Below are 15,004 nucleotides of genomic sequence, written 5' to 3' on the forward strand. Positions count from 1 at the left end.
CTTCCTCCTTGTTCTAGAAAAGCCATTCCTAATAACCCCTTTCTATTTGACCTGGTTCTGAGAGTCCCACATGCATCTCTTGGAAATCTCACAACTCTTGGAGGTAGATGCTATAACCAAGGGCATGATGCAGATGAGGAAACCAAGACTTGTAGTGTAGGCTATTTGTTCAAAGTCACAGTACCAAATCAAGTCCATCTACTTTATCCCTCAGTGTAAGGTCTGGAGTTCCCTGGGCCTGGGAGAGTATGTGGCAGCTTAGGTATGTGAGTGTGTATGTGAGTGTGTGAGTGTGTGTGTGAGAGTGTGTGTATGTGTGTGTAGGGGGTCAAATCTAAGGCAGAGGATCGGAGCCAGGTTTCTAATTGGCTCTTGAGCCTTCATCCTTCGCTCCAAATTGGTGAAACAACCAGAAGGCCAATCTCAGTGGAAGAACATGTTAAAATTCCCTTGGTAGTTAGTGTGCAGGCCCCAAAGGCAGAAGCCAAGCCCTAAAAAAAGATTCTAGACTGATCAACCGTAGGGTTGGAGAAGGTGGAGAGGACACTGTTGGGCTGGGAGCACTCTTTATGTTTACTTGAGTAGGAGGAAGAGAAAGCCCAGGGTCTCCGGGAGATTTTGCACAGCATGTAAGGGAGCAGGCCGAGGATGCAGGAGTGGGGAGGGTGAAGATGGGATTTTGGCTCAGGGCTGGGGCAGGAAGAATAGGGACAAATGTTCCGGTGGTTTTGGCCGGAAGGAGCCCAGCGCCCGCTGTCTTTTCTCCTGGGCAGAGGCCAACGCGTAGGACCACTACAATGCTCAGCTTCACTGGTTGGCGCTTCCCTTTGAGCGCCCATTGCATGGAGTGAGTGTGTGTGTGTGGTTGGGAGTAGGCTCTGGCCTTGATGTCCTGATAATAAGGATCTCTGTGCACCCATGAAGCCCAAACCCGAGGAGGAAACTGAGAACACGTGCTGGGCTATGGGCAAAATTTCCCCACTCCTAGATACACTTCAAAATGAGCTGGTGGCTGCTGTTCTGGTATAGATCTGGAAACTGAGAGCCGTAGAGAGAGAGGGACTTGTTAAGGTTACAATGTGAAATGGTGGTAGAGCCAGGACCATGGGCTTTTGTCAAGTGTGGAATGACAGAGTCTGAATTGGAAGGGAGCTCAGAGCACATGACACAGCCTAATGTGAAAGAAAACGCACTTGGACACATTGATGTTGGCTATTCACTCTCAACATCCCTTCCCCTGGCCTCCGACTATTTTGCTTAAGAGGAGCAGAGGGACAAGAAGAGGCTTTTCCTAGACACCTCCCACTAGCCCAAACCCAGGGCTCACACCGGGGGCAAGTGGGTGGTGGGATGTACCTGAATGATCGCTCTTCCGCCAGGAGGTCTGAGGCTTCCTCCTGTTGGAAAGCGGGTGGTGTGGGGCTCTGCTTTAGGCCTCACAGTCTCCTATAATTCCCAGGATTACAATGTGACAATTTGTGTCCCAGGAGACAAAAGTGATCTGGGAGCCCTCTCAGCTCCTTTTTTTCTAGGTGACAGCCGGTGTGGGAGGAGAGGCCCAAGGTGTAAATCCCAGGAGTTCAGCCCAGTCACGTGGGGTCATCAGGCCACAGGTTACTGTGTGGGTAGGGAGGTTTACAGAACTGATCTCTATTGGCACGATTCTGTCCTATGCCTCTCAAACCCACCTGTTTTAAAAGAAGAAACTGAGGCAGAGAAGAGAGGTAATTCATCTGGGAGGGGAGGCCCTCCCCCCGTCCTTACTGCCCACCACCAGCACTGTGGTTCCCACAGCACTCATAGCTAGTCACACACACCAAAGGTGGCTCCCTGGCTCACCCCACGATCCCTTAGAAAGACCCATGTCCACAAAGATAAGTTCAATGAGAAGCAATTATGCGGGTAATTCACCACAGCCAACCCTGCACCCAGATCTCTGATCAAAACGGACTATTTCTAGTGGATAAATCAACTTGATGGTTACCCTCTGCTTCCTTCTGTCTACGGAGACGCAACCTGAGATGCGCCGCAACCTCCTTCCTCTGCCTCCACCGGAGCGGTACAGAGATGGAATCTCTGCTCCGTCCGCTTTCCCCGCAGCGCCGCGTCCCAACGAGCCGCGAAGCTGGACCGGGCTCCGGCCAGAGAGCGCCAGGGCCTAGGGCCCAGGAAGGGTGCCTGGGTGGGCGCTGTCCAAGAGGCCGAGCGACGGCTGCAAGCGCCTCCTCCTCCCTCGCCGCGCCAGCACGCGGCCCCACCGGGCTCGGCTCCCAGTCGCCTGCCACCGGCCCGCCAGGCACACGCCTGGGGCGGGATGGAGGCTGCGCCAAGGCCGCCGAAGTGCCTGCGGAGACGGCGCGGAACAACCAGTGAAGCTGCTCCAGCCCTCTAAGCTCCATCACTTCCTCCCCGTCTCTTTTCTCGGATCCACCCTAGGAATACCCTAAAGCGCTCCCCTCTACGCATCCCCTAGCAAGTCCATAGTTTGGGGAGAGAAGTCGATATTACAGGCAGCTAGGTTATCCAGGGAGAGTATCCCTGCCATAAACACCTATCTACCACAGCCACTCCTCAACGTGATCACCTTCTTCTTGGCTCCTCCCACACTTGCTCGGTTGTAGGGAGCATATCCTAGTTTTACACCTGAATGAGACATTAGAGGCCATCTAATCCAACCTTCTGTTGTTACAGATGAGAAAACTGAGGCTCAGAGAGGATGTCACTTACTAAGGGCCACAGAGCTGGTGAGAGGATATGTTGGGACTAGAACCTAAGTCTTCGCAGTACTTTTATTTTAATAGCCTTACGGAGTTCTCCCCATCTTTCTGAACTTCGATCGCAAATTTACTTCCGCTCCCGAGAACACCAAAAACCCCCAAGAAAGTGGCAATGAGTAGAAGAAAACGGGAAAAATGGAGCTCCACCGCCCCCAAACTCTATACTCCCCCGCGCCACTTTCCCTGCCCAAACCCTTCCCTGTGCTTTGCGCCCAGTTCTCAGGAGAATCCCGGGACACTTCACCCCAAACCTGTCCACTCATATACCCCCCCAATTTCCACAGCTATTCGCCTCTCCGGCAACGCTGGCCCCCTCTTTCTAGAGCCACCCCCGGCTGCAGCCCGCCCTGAGTGCGCCGCCTGTTTATTCAGCCGGGAGTCCGGCACGCGCCAGGCGCACGCACTGCAACAACAAACCCGGCTGAATGGAGAGTTTGCAAGGGACGGGCGCAGGGAACCGGCGGGGGTAGGGGAGAGGAGGAGGGGGAGTTTAGGGAGTGGGTGGGAGGAAGAAGTAAGAGGAGGGGGGAGTGGGGGCTGCAGCCGCTTGCTGCAGCAGCAGGGAGTGGGGGGCGAGGCGGGGCCAGGGCTGCGCGTGGGGCTGGGTGTCCCATTGAAAAGGCGGCCGCACTCCGGCCGCCCAGCACTCTCTCACTCCTGGCCAGGGAACGTGGAAGGCGCACCGACAGGGAGCCGGCCAGGGAGGGCAAGTGAAAGAAGGAAATAAGAAAGAAAGGGGGTTAACAAAATAATACAAACAGCCCGAGCGACGGTTGGAGAGACCGAGACCCGGCGCAAGAGAGCGCAGCCCTAGGGGGAGAGGAACAGGAGACAGCAGAGCGCGCTCACCACTGACTTTTGCTTCTTCTGCTGTCTTTTTTTCTTCTCTTAAACAAGAAGGCGCCAGCGGCAGCCTCACACGCGAGCGCCACGCGAGGGTCCTGAAGCCAACCCGCGAAGGGAGGAGGGGAGGGAGGAGGAGTGGAGGGAGGAGGAAAGGCATTTGCACCTTCCTTGCTCTCACCCTAATAAGTCTCCCGGGGATTTTGTGTATTTTTTACTTCCCTTCGGGCTCCTGCTTTATCTCTTCCCTTCTTTCCCTCTCTGTTCGTGCACCCCAGTCCTGTCTGTGTCCCCTCTCGTGCGCGCCCCGCACCTCGCGTCCCCGCTTGCTCGGATCCCGCGACTCCTTGGCCGCCGCTGCGCATGGAGAGCTCTGCCAAGATGGAGAGCGGCGGCGCCGGCCAGCAGCCCCAGCCGCAGCCCCAGCAGCCCTTCCTGCCGCCCGCAGCTTGCTTCTTTGCCACGGCCGCGGCAGCGGCAGCGGCGGCGGCGGCAGCGGCGGCGCAGAGCGCTCACCAGCAGCAGCAAGCGCCACAGCTGAGCCCGGCGGCCGACGGCCAGCCCTCAGGGGGCAGTCACAAGTCAGCGCCCAAGCAAGTCAAGCGCCAGCGCTCGTCCTCGCCCGAACTGATGCGCTGCAAACGCCGGCTCAACTTCAGCGGCTTCGGCTACAGCCTGCCGCAGCAGCAGCCGGCCGCCGTGGCGCGCCGCAACGAGCGCGAGCGCAACCGCGTCAAGCTGGTCAACCTGGGCTTCGCCACCCTTCGGGAGCACGTCCCCAACGGCGCAGCCAACAAGAAGATGAGCAAGGTGGAGACGCTCCGCTCCGCCGTCGAGTACATCCGAGCGCTGCAGCAGCTGCTGGACGAACACGACGCGGTAAGCGCCGCCTTCCAGGCTGGCGTCCTGTCGCCCACCATCTCCCCCAACTACTCCAACGACATGAACTCCATGGCCGGCTCGCCGGTCTCATCCTACTCGTCGGACGAGGGCTCTTACGACCCACTCAGCCCAGAGGAGCAAGAACTGCTCGACTTCACCAACTGGTTCTGAGGGGCTCGGCCTGGTCAGGCCCTGGTGTGAATGGACGATGGAAGCAGGTAGGCTGCATTTGGGAGTGAACAGGGGGATTTTCTTGCCTTCATCCTTTTCCTTCTTGAGGAGGGGGACTATCTCCACGGAGATGTGGGAGGGAGGTTGATTTTAAAGTATTTGTTCAAGTTTGTCAGTTTCAGATCTGGTGTGTTACTTTCAGCCTTGGCTTCTGAGAATTGCTTTGCCCCAGTCTCCAAGGACTGGAAGGTAGGGGTGAAGTGGGGAGATGCTGGAGGACTTAGTACTAGGACCTGTCAAAAGAGGCATGCTACCTGACAGATCCTCCCCCAAATCTCCATTTCCTCCCACCACTTGCCTCCAAGTTCACACTAACCTCTCCTGTTCTTCTTATGTTATAGGGCCATCGCAGAACCTGCATCTTTAGTGTTTTCCTGTCAGCGGTGTTGGAAGGGTGAAAAAAGAAGAAAACAAGAAAACAAACAAATTCAGCCAACCAACCCCCTAGACCAGCTAAGCGTCGCATGCTTGAGAAGCAAGACTCTCACAAAACAGGGATGCACTCAGAACAGTGTATTTGCACTCCAATCATCCAAGTTGATAGAGTGACTAGGACCTGAGTCAATGCACAAAATGCAGCTTGTGTACAAAAGTAGTGGGCTCCTGGCAGAAGGGAGCAGCACAGGCCCTGTAGAAACTCCCACCCACAACTAACAGGCAGAGCTGAAAGTGCTTGCTGGGAGTGCATTCATCTCCCGCCCTCTCTGAAAGCACATCCTTAGCGCTCTAGAAATGGGCTGATGTCTTTCTTCTCTGTATCCCCTATTCCAATAAGCTACGGACATTTGTCTGCAATGACATTATGCTATACTCAGTCCTTTGAAACCCTGATCCTCTGGGGGCTCCCTCCCCAAGCTCCACTCCCTCACACCATCTTTTCTACCGTTTTCATCATAGAATGCTTCCAATTTTTTGTGATTTTTTTTTATTATAAGAAAAATTTATTTGTATCTATTCTAACCAGTTTGGGGATATATTAAGATATTTTTGTACATAAGAGAGAAAGAGAAAAAATTTATAGAGTTTTGTATAAATGGTTTAAAATGTGTATATCTTGATACTTTAACATGTAATGCTATTACCTCTGCATATTTTAGATTTGTAGTTCACCTTACAACTGCCATTTCCCCTATGTGGTTTTGTAAAGAACTCTCCTCATAGGTGAGATCAAAAGGCCACCAGACGTACTTCAGCACCAATGTGTCTTACTTTATAGAAACCCTGTTAATGTATTAATGATGTTATTAAATACTGTTCAAGAAGAACAAAGTTTATGCAGCTACTGTCCAAACGCAAAGTGGCAGCCAGTTGGTTTTGATGGGTTGCCTTTTGGGAAATTTCTATCACTGCCTTTTTTTTTTCTTACTGTTTTATTACAAACTTACAAAAAAAAAAACCCCATGTATAACCCTGTTTTATACAAACTAGTTTCGTAATAAAACTTTTTTCTTTTTTTACAAATGAAAATACTCAGCTGCCTCCAAGTCTTTTTTGACGCCACTGCCCCAGTCCAAGTTGTTATCAATAGCCAAAGGGAAGGGGTGGGTAGGGGAGAAAAGGGTGGCGGGAAACATGCTAAGTGGCAGAAATGACAAAAATAAGTCCTATCACAAGTCCTACCCGAGGTGACTCTATGATGAACGTACAAGGAAAAGATACACACACACACACGCGCGCGCGCGCGCGCGGATGGTTTTCCTCACCATTTTTTTTTTTTGCTGCAAATGTACACATACACCTAAAAGAGGTGATTGATGGCTGCATTGTCTTTTGATAAAATGACGGCACATTGGAAAAAAATCCCCTCCAAAAGTGAACTGGAAAGAGAGGGTCCTCACCCCACTTTCTAACCCTTATCCTCACTCAGAGTTTCTCATTGTGAAACTGTGGACAGGCTGGATGAGATAATGGACACTAGGAGTGGAGTAAGGACGGTGGTGTCTGAGGTTGGGCTTGAGGGAGGTAGCCCTCTCCACACTCCCAGTGGCGGATGTGTGCTTCTTCCTTCATTTCCCAGGCGTGCATTTTCACTCCTTTCCCTGCTGCACGCACTTTCCATATTGGTTTTAAGCGAAAGGCATGTATGATATGAATTCCTTACAGGAGTTAGATTTTAAATAAATAAAAGCCTTAGAAATGTGTGGTCGCTTTGAGACACTGGCCTATCTAAGCTTGTGACTCTATCCGAATGGCGTGAGCTGCGTGTAAAAGTACCCAATTACCAAGATTCAAAAAGAAATTGGTGGGTTTTTGGCTGGCTTGCTTCTTGTCAGTTAGCAAGGACGTGATCAGAATCCTACTCCGCCTCTTGCGGCTCCTCGCTCACTGCCTGCATTACTTGCAGATTCAGTTAGCGTGTCTCCAGCCAAGCGGAAAGCTGAGCGCAAAATGCATCTTACAAAACCCAACAAAGAGCGGGGAGCCAGCACGTCTTCCAGAGTTAAAAATCTAGTCTGTGTTGGTACATCTATACCATTTAGTGGCACAGAATAATCATTTTTTAAAGCCGCGATACATGGAGCACGCCACAGCATCTGATGTCATTTTGCTAAATGACCCTCTATAGAATGCACACTGAGGCTTCAGTCCCTTTCAAAGAGATGAGCGTAATTAAGGGGAAAAAAATCAGTAAATTCCTCATCGCCATAAATAATCGGACTTTCTGCCAGCAGTGGGCCAATTTAGAGCTTACTTGAGGGAAGTAATGCTTTGTGATGCCCGCTTTATTTTTATCTTCTCCTTTAGAGGACCAGGGCTGGGTCCACCCCCACCCCCACCCCCACCAATTTCGTTTTCTTTTAATTTAGCTCCTTTGCAAGTTTCCAGATAAGGTACCCAAAGAAAGTGTAGCAAGTCATTTATAGCTATGAATATAGCATTAGGATAATGTTTCAGCCCCCACAAAGGGGATTTTCCCCCCTTCTCCTTGTGAAGACAGGTGTTCTTTTACTCACTTCTGAATGGGAAATATCCAGTCTCGTTAAACTCCAGGCAAAGTTAGCCGTTGTTCGCCACAATGCAGAGGCAAACTCTAAAAATTCACAAAAACACACACAATTTTGCCGAAGCTAGGAAAGGGCAAATCGGGGATTGGGCAAAATCTCATTACATCTGCTCTAATCGCTTAGCAACACAAAGCCGGGGCTTGTGCAGCGAAGGGAAGCCATTCACAGCGCTCTGACAGGCCGCATTCAGCCAGCATTAGTCAGCTCCATAAATCACCACTGCCCATTGGCTGCGCGGCGGGCTTTGGAGCGGCCCTGGGCTGTCAGCGAAATACAAAATGTAGACCCCAGTGGCAAGCAATCGCAGCCTCTCTCTTCTCGGTCCCAGCACCCACCCCACTTTCCTTTTTTTGGTGGCGGGTACTGGGTAAGAAAACTGCCTTGACTTTATTGACTGAAAAATCTTATCTATTCAAAAAATGGCCCAGAGACTACCAAGTTAAGACTGGAGATGCCTGAAATTGACACGGAGGGCCAGGGAGTGCGGGAGAGAAAGAAAAAACAGAACTGCCACTGGTTGCAAAACTGCTGAATGCGAGTATTATCAGAGGCTGGGCTGCAGGTACTGGGACATACATATCTCACCTCCCTGACACAGCCTTTTAAATTTTAAAATTGGGAATACGAGAATGTATATGGAGGAAAATCCATCTCCAGCTCATATCAGATGGGCCCTCCAAAGAAGAGGAAACTGTTCTCTGCCTAGAACATCAAAGGACTAGGACTGAGATGTAGTAAGAAAGAGGGAGTAGAGTGTACATTTCCACCCCACTGCTCTTGCAGGGCTGGGGATGTTAGAACATAGAATCCACACCCCCGATCGCTTCTAAGCTTCTATCTTCTTGTTTGTAACATGTAGTTTATGGTATCCACAGCAGCAAGAGTAGACTATGTAAAGGAGTCAGCATATAGCCTTGTGAGGGAGACTACAAGCTATATGTAAATGTGAGTGCTCGATGTTATTCTAGTCTCTCATTTTCACAGGGACTGGTCAGTGGGTGCATCTAAATCACAGCCTTGATTTCAGGCTTACCCACAAGCCACATAAAAAGAAGTCTGGGAGTGAATGTGGAGTCAAGGTAGGCTTTCCCAGGAAGTTCAGGTCATCTTTCCTTAAACACCACCTCCTCCAAGAAGCTTTCCTTGATCACCCTATCTAAAACAGCTCTCCATCGGCAATAGTTACCATCCATTATGCTGTTTCTCCTTCCTGTCATCTATGACTACCTCTAAAAACAACTGCATTTTTGTTTGTTTATACAATTACTATCAATTGCCCCCTACTAGCTGGTAGTCTCCATGGGACAGGGACCTTACTTGTCTTTTTCGCCATAATTTCCTCAGCTCCTGCCCTGCTTAGCATCTCAGGAGGCCCTCTTCACTAGGAATCTCTTGCCCTCTGGCTTCCTGTTGGGTGTGGCCACTTGGAGGCACCAATAAGAGTTTGTGAGAAGGGGAGGCAGGTCAGGACACTTCTATCCCTGCTCCTCACTGCAAAGTTCCTCAGTTGCTTTGGCAGGGACTCTGCTCCTTGGTCTCAGGCAACAGCTTGTCAGGAGGCTCCTTTCCCATAGCAATAGATCTTGCTGATGTGTAGTAACAGCTCCCTCCTCTGTCCCCTACAACCCAGAGGTGGTAAAGCTCTCCCTCACATCTAGTCTCTGGGTGCTACACCCTTTGGTTCCCTTAGTCCCAGCCACATCCATTTCTCCATTAAGCTCTTTTCTTCTGTCCCTCCAAGTGTGCCATCAGCTCCTGCTGACCCTGCTGGTACCCAGGCTAGTCTCCCACTGTATCTCAGGGATATTCTCATTTCGTGTAAGATTTTTAAAGACTCGTAGGACTATCAGTAAGAAATTGCCTAGGGCAGAGGTGAACCTAGCTGTGTTCAAAACCAAACCCTGGAAAATCACTTCATCCTTTTGAGCCAGAAATGACTTACTTGAAAGTCTGCAAAAAAAAGGCAATTACAGTTTTTCTCCTGGAAAATGAGGATAATACCTTCCCTTGCATAGAACACCAGATGAATAGAAAATAAAAGGGCTTTAGAGCTGTCCATGATTGTATCAGTGCAAGAGGTAACTGCTTGCCACACACTCTTCCTGAACCAGGTAGAGGGGTGGTGCTGGGGACTTGCCACCAAGATAAACACCATGCTGCTGTCAGGAAACCATTCACCCATTCACTCACTCATCCATTTATGCATTCATTTAAAAAGGGAGGGACAAATGATTAAGTTTAGTCAACATTTCTAGGACTTAATAGTCTTAATTTGAATCTTCTAAAGAGAGCCCTCTGAGAGCTTGTTTTATTGCAACCTGTTTTTAAAACACTGTGGATGCTTCTCTGATGTACTAAATGCCCTCAACCCTGTTTCCTTTTTTCTATTGTTGAGAAATCTCTGAACTTTCTTCTCCCTCTCTCCACTCCTGGGCCAAGAAGTGATCTGTTTTAGGATTTCCCCAGAAACTCCAGGTTACCGGAGTCAAAGGTAGGAAGGGAAGTGGACTCGCTGACAACTAACGTTCTTTTCCCACTGCGAATGCAAAGGGCTGGGCTCTAGCGCAGGTCGAAGTTATATTCCAACTTCTTTTGTATGCAAGATTAGGTTGTTACAAAAGAGGGTGTGTAGGTTAATGGCAGGAAGCAAGTTGCAGCGCAGAATGCGGGCCCTGAGCGCGTGTCAGGCTTAATGATTTATTCAAGCTGCAGCGCATCCGGGCGTTGATTGGCTGCAGGCATGCGTCCGCTGTCAGCTGCGCGCGCCGGGGCCTCGCCCCGCTACCTGACGGCAGGGCTGGGGGGTGGGGGTGGGGGAGGAGGCTTGGTCACCCGCCCGGAGGGAAGAGGTGGGAAGAAGGAAGAAGACGGAGGTGAAAGAGAAGAGAAAAGAGAAGGGAAGGGAAGGAGGGAGAAGAGAGGAGGAAGAAAAAAATCAGGGAAAATGGGGGTGAGGGAGAGAGGGGAAAAACAAGAGAGAGAAAGAGACAAAGCAGAAGAGAAGAATGAAGACGAGAACAGAGAGAGGCTGGAGAGGGGAGTGGGACGCGCTCCCGCAAAGTCCCACGTGCGCCCCCCTCCAGGCAGCCTGCAGGCGGCAGCTCACAAACCTGCCTTTGATGCGCTGGCGACCAGGGCTATTTTGGGGACGAGATGGGGGAAAGACGCCAACCCACACTCCTTGAAGGGAATCACTTTCAGCAAAGTCCGATGGAGAGGACTGGGCCCTGCGTCCGGGCTGTCGGGGCAGGAAGTGGATGCTGGGGACAAAAGCTCACACCTGCCAAAATCGAGAGCACTTGGAGAGCACCTCGCCTCCAACCCTCTCCCGGCTCCCCTGATGGCCGGCTCCTCCGCGCTGCCCTGCTCCACTGCCTCTGGGCTCCGAAGTCCTCTCCAGACCGCACTTCTGCCTGCCTTTCTTTGGATCTCTATCCTCAGAGTCACTTTCCCCCTCCCATCTCCCATTTCCCTTTCTCCCTTTACTTCTTCCTCCCGATCTCCTTTCTTCATATATTTGCTCTTTCCCTTTTTTTGCCATCATTATTTACAATTATTTAAAAAAAATCACCACCACCCAAACACTTGTAGACTGGAGCCTTCTCCAGGCACTTTGGGAGGGAGAGGGATAGGAGGAAGAGCAGAAGAAAGCTCTTTGGAGGGGAAGGGAGCGTGGCCTTCAAAAATCAAATGGGGCAACCAGCCCCGTGTGCACTTTCGTGGATAAAGTTGTTGAGCCAAGAAAGTTGGCAGTCAGAGGGTGGCTGCTTGTGTTGGGGGAGCTGGAAATTCTATCAATAACCACCCCTCTCCCCAAGACCAGGACAGACGTAAAGCTGCCCCCCTCCAGCCCTCACCTCCCACCTCCAGTAAACACAGCCCTTGGCCTCCCTCAGCTCCACTCTTTACTCAGAAAAACAGTCTGCCTCCATTGTCCAGGTGCCAGCAGGGCCTTTGGCGAAAGGGAGGCCGGCCAGCCCTCTGATCCAACTCAAAGGTTAGTTAAAAGACAAAAACAGCTGAAAGTCTTCATGAATAATGCTGGGCCAGTGCCCCACCCCACCCCTAGGACCAACACCCCCCTCCCCCCAGCTCAGTGTAGTGCAAGCCCCGCTCAATGCCCTACCACTTTGTTATGCTGCTCGCCTAAGTCAGAATTTCACAGAAAGGCCGAGAAGAAAAGCTCCCACAATTAGGGGTCGCCTGTCAGAAAACATTAACGCCTTCCTCTCCCAGCCTGTCAGGCCGGCTGCAGATACAAACTGCCATGGCGAATTGGCCCTCCACCCCGTGAAGCGCCCGCCAGCCAAAGGAGCAGGGATTTCAAAGCCAAAGATTCTGGAGCCTGCCTGAGAGTGGTTTCTGCAGTGTCAGGATGCATGTAGATACTGCCAGCTTATCCTTTCCAAGAGTCAGGCATAAGATACCTGGAAGAAGTCACAGGAGATAGGCATGGACAGATGACCAGACCTCTCAGACCAGGGCAGCTGAGCAGGATCTTTTCCTGTAGTGGGAAAGGTTAAAATCCATACCCACAGCTACATCCTCATCTCCTGTCTGTTGAGCATTTTCCAAGCCAGACAGCTTATTTTTTTTCACAATCAGGGCAATAATATAAAGTGGTGTATTACTATATTTGCCTTAAAGATAAAAAAAAAAAAAAACAAGTGGCTGAGAGAGGCTATATGACTTGTCTGTGATCACAAAGCTAGGTAGTGGCAGAGCCAGGATTTGAACTCAGGTTTTCCTGACTCCAAATTCCATGTTCTTTCCACCATAATCTGGCCCATAGTTTGGCCCAGTAAGAGCCAAAGACCAATTCTATGCTTGTCTGCTTCTGGAAACATTCCCAATATGCCAGCATGTTTTTTGCCATCTCCTTTGTATTAACCAAAAATATTCCCTGCTTCTAGAACAGTATCTGGCACCTGCTTGACATGCAAAAACATGTGAAACGAAGGGAATAGGGAGAAATGAAAGGAAGGAGGAAGGGAGAGATTCCTTAGGAAAGACTTTTCGATCTTCTTTGAACATAATTTTGATTTGGGGGTCAAGAGACCTGGTTGGGATACTCCACGCATCATCAATTAGCTTGGGAGTTGAATTTTTGCTTCCTCATCTGCATAAGTGGACATAATAACACCTATTTGCAAGGGTAATTACAAAGAATGAAATAGACTATGCAAAAATTCCCAGCAGAGTGTCTAGCATATAGTAGGTGCTCAAGAAAATTCCATTGAATATGAGATAGGATTTAGTATTTTTTTTTCTGTATATCAGGACATTATATGCCACACATGCAGTTATATCCATGAAACATCTATAACTAAGACATCAGGGAATTTTGCATTCTGTTGTCCTATGGTGTTCATGCCAAAGGGTAGTATGAGCTAAAGCGAGTCTGTGTTCATGGGTGTTAGGGAGACAGCTTGGTGACGTGGACGCATTTTGGTGCCTCTGAGAAGTGAGCAGTCATCCTCCAGTCAGAGCAGAGTGGTTTTGCTGTTGCTTAACACCCCTGGTGAGGCAAAGAGGAAATTGTCAGCCTAGTTTGTGGAAGACAAAAAACGAAGCTCCAAGGGGTGGTTATTTGGCTAGGAGAGTGAGCACTGGAAGGTAGAGTGGGCCACTGGGCTCCCTCTAGGAGCCTCATCCTCTCTGCATGCTGAAGTGATTCAGAACTTTGGCCTCTTCCCAGGTCTTGGAAGGAAAAATTTCAGAAAACCATTCATAAAAATTCAAGGGATGGCCATCACTCCCATTACATCTGTTACTGGTGAGATTATTTTGATTATTTCGGTTTGCATTAACTCCCAAACCTCCGGGACTGCTGACACCACCCAATAATCAGCTCTTCCAAGTTCCAAAATACCAATTAAGGAAAAAAAAAAAAAAAAAGAAACAAAGCAAGAAAAGAGTACAATCCCCAGAATGTTTAGTAATTCTGCCACAGTTGGTCAGCTTCTTGGTGACTGTTTTCCCACTGATTCCTTGTGTGAATGTTCTGCTTTCCAGAGAGCAGGGATGATTTTATGGCTTTCTTTGTGTCTCTCACATTTTCCTCTTTGCCTCCTTCTAGGAACAGCCTTCTTCATCTTTCAGGAGGAAAATTCTATCCTTGAGATACCATTATGACCTCACAGACTGCTGGCCAAAAATAATGGAGGAGTGTAAACATAAGGTCTACTTATGAGAAATTTGATGAAGGTCTTTCATTGGCTAAAAATGTTCAGAAGGCAGGGCAACCATAGGAATACCTCCTTCACCAAGTACACAATATAAGACTGCTAAAGTAAACCCTGTAGAGTTTGTATAACCACAGCAATGCAGCCAATGGTGGCTTCTATAAACTAACGATGGGTTTTTTTTTTCCCCATGAAAAAAAACCAGAATGAGCCAAAACTGCAGCCCTGGGAGGGGGCCTGGCTGGACCAATACAGTGTCAGCATTCAGATACTTCATAATGTCACCACTTTCTAAGGACATGAGAGCTAAGCCTGGGAGAGAAGGCAGGATGCACACTGGGCAGGCATCTTTTGCAGTCTCTTTCTGTTGGAGGCGCCAAGAAGAGGCTTGCTCTACACCATCTCCTCATTCTCAGGAATGTTACCCTGATTCCCTGGGACACACAAAGGAAGGGGCTTTACTTTGTGGCATCAAAAGAGGATATACATTTCAAGGAACAGCTAACTTGTTGCTAGAGAGCCTCTACAGATGAAAACAGACATGTTAATTCTAATTCTAGGTACTTTTCCTAAGAAAAAAATCAGACATGCTCGAAAGACACACAGCAAAGAGTGTGTATTGTAGGAGTAGTAGTATTTTTTTTATAGTGTTGAAGAATATAACACAACCTGAAACTTCAGTGTTGGAGCATTGGGTCAAATATGGGCAGGCTCTTAGAATGGTACATGGTGCAGAATTTTAATTGGTAGTACAGATTTATGTTTACTAACATGGAAATGTACCTGTGATATAATAAATATCTTAAGTGAAAAGAACAGCCATCACCTCTAATTCTACCAACCAAAAAAAAAAAAAAACCATTTAATTATCTACATTTTTTTTGACAAAGTGGTATCATATGATTCACTTTCCTACTTAAAATAAGAACATTAATCAGTTTAGTCATTAATTCAGCAAATATTTCCCCAGGCCCTATTCTAAGCCCTCAAGACACAGTAGTGGAGATGATCAGCAAGATCCCAGCCCTTATAGATTACGGAGTAAGAAAGACATTAAAAAATCTGGTAGTTACACATTTCT

General features: G+C 49.1%; 1 protein-coding gene across 1 annotated transcript; it reads left to right on the forward strand.

Annotated features, from left to right (window-relative positions):
- The first annotated feature begins 3,340 nt into the window (after positions 1-3,340).
- On the forward strand, positions 3,341-6,172 carry ASCL1 (achaete-scute family bHLH transcription factor 1). The gene is made up of 2 exons (XM_031462920.2): positions 3,341-4,720; positions 5,075-6,172. Exon 1 carries the CDS (start codon positions 3,984-3,986, stop codon positions 4,671-4,673), a length of 690 nt encoding a protein of 229 aa, XP_031318780.2. The 5' UTR covers positions 3,341-3,983; the 3' UTR covers positions 4,674-4,720; positions 5,075-6,172.
- Positions 6,173-15,004: the final 8,832 nt, after the last annotated feature.

This window comes from Camelus dromedarius, chromosome 11, assembly GCF_036321535.1.
Source record: "Camelus dromedarius isolate mCamDro1 chromosome 11, mCamDro1.pat, whole genome shotgun sequence".
Classification (NCBI taxonomy): domain Eukaryota; kingdom Metazoa; phylum Chordata; class Mammalia; order Artiodactyla; family Camelidae; genus Camelus; species Camelus dromedarius.

Coding starts and splice junctions, on each gene's coding strand:
- ASCL1 (XM_031462920.2), top strand. CDS start 3,984: ATGGAGAGCTCTGCCAAGATGGAGAGCGGCGGCGCCGGCCAGCAGCCC.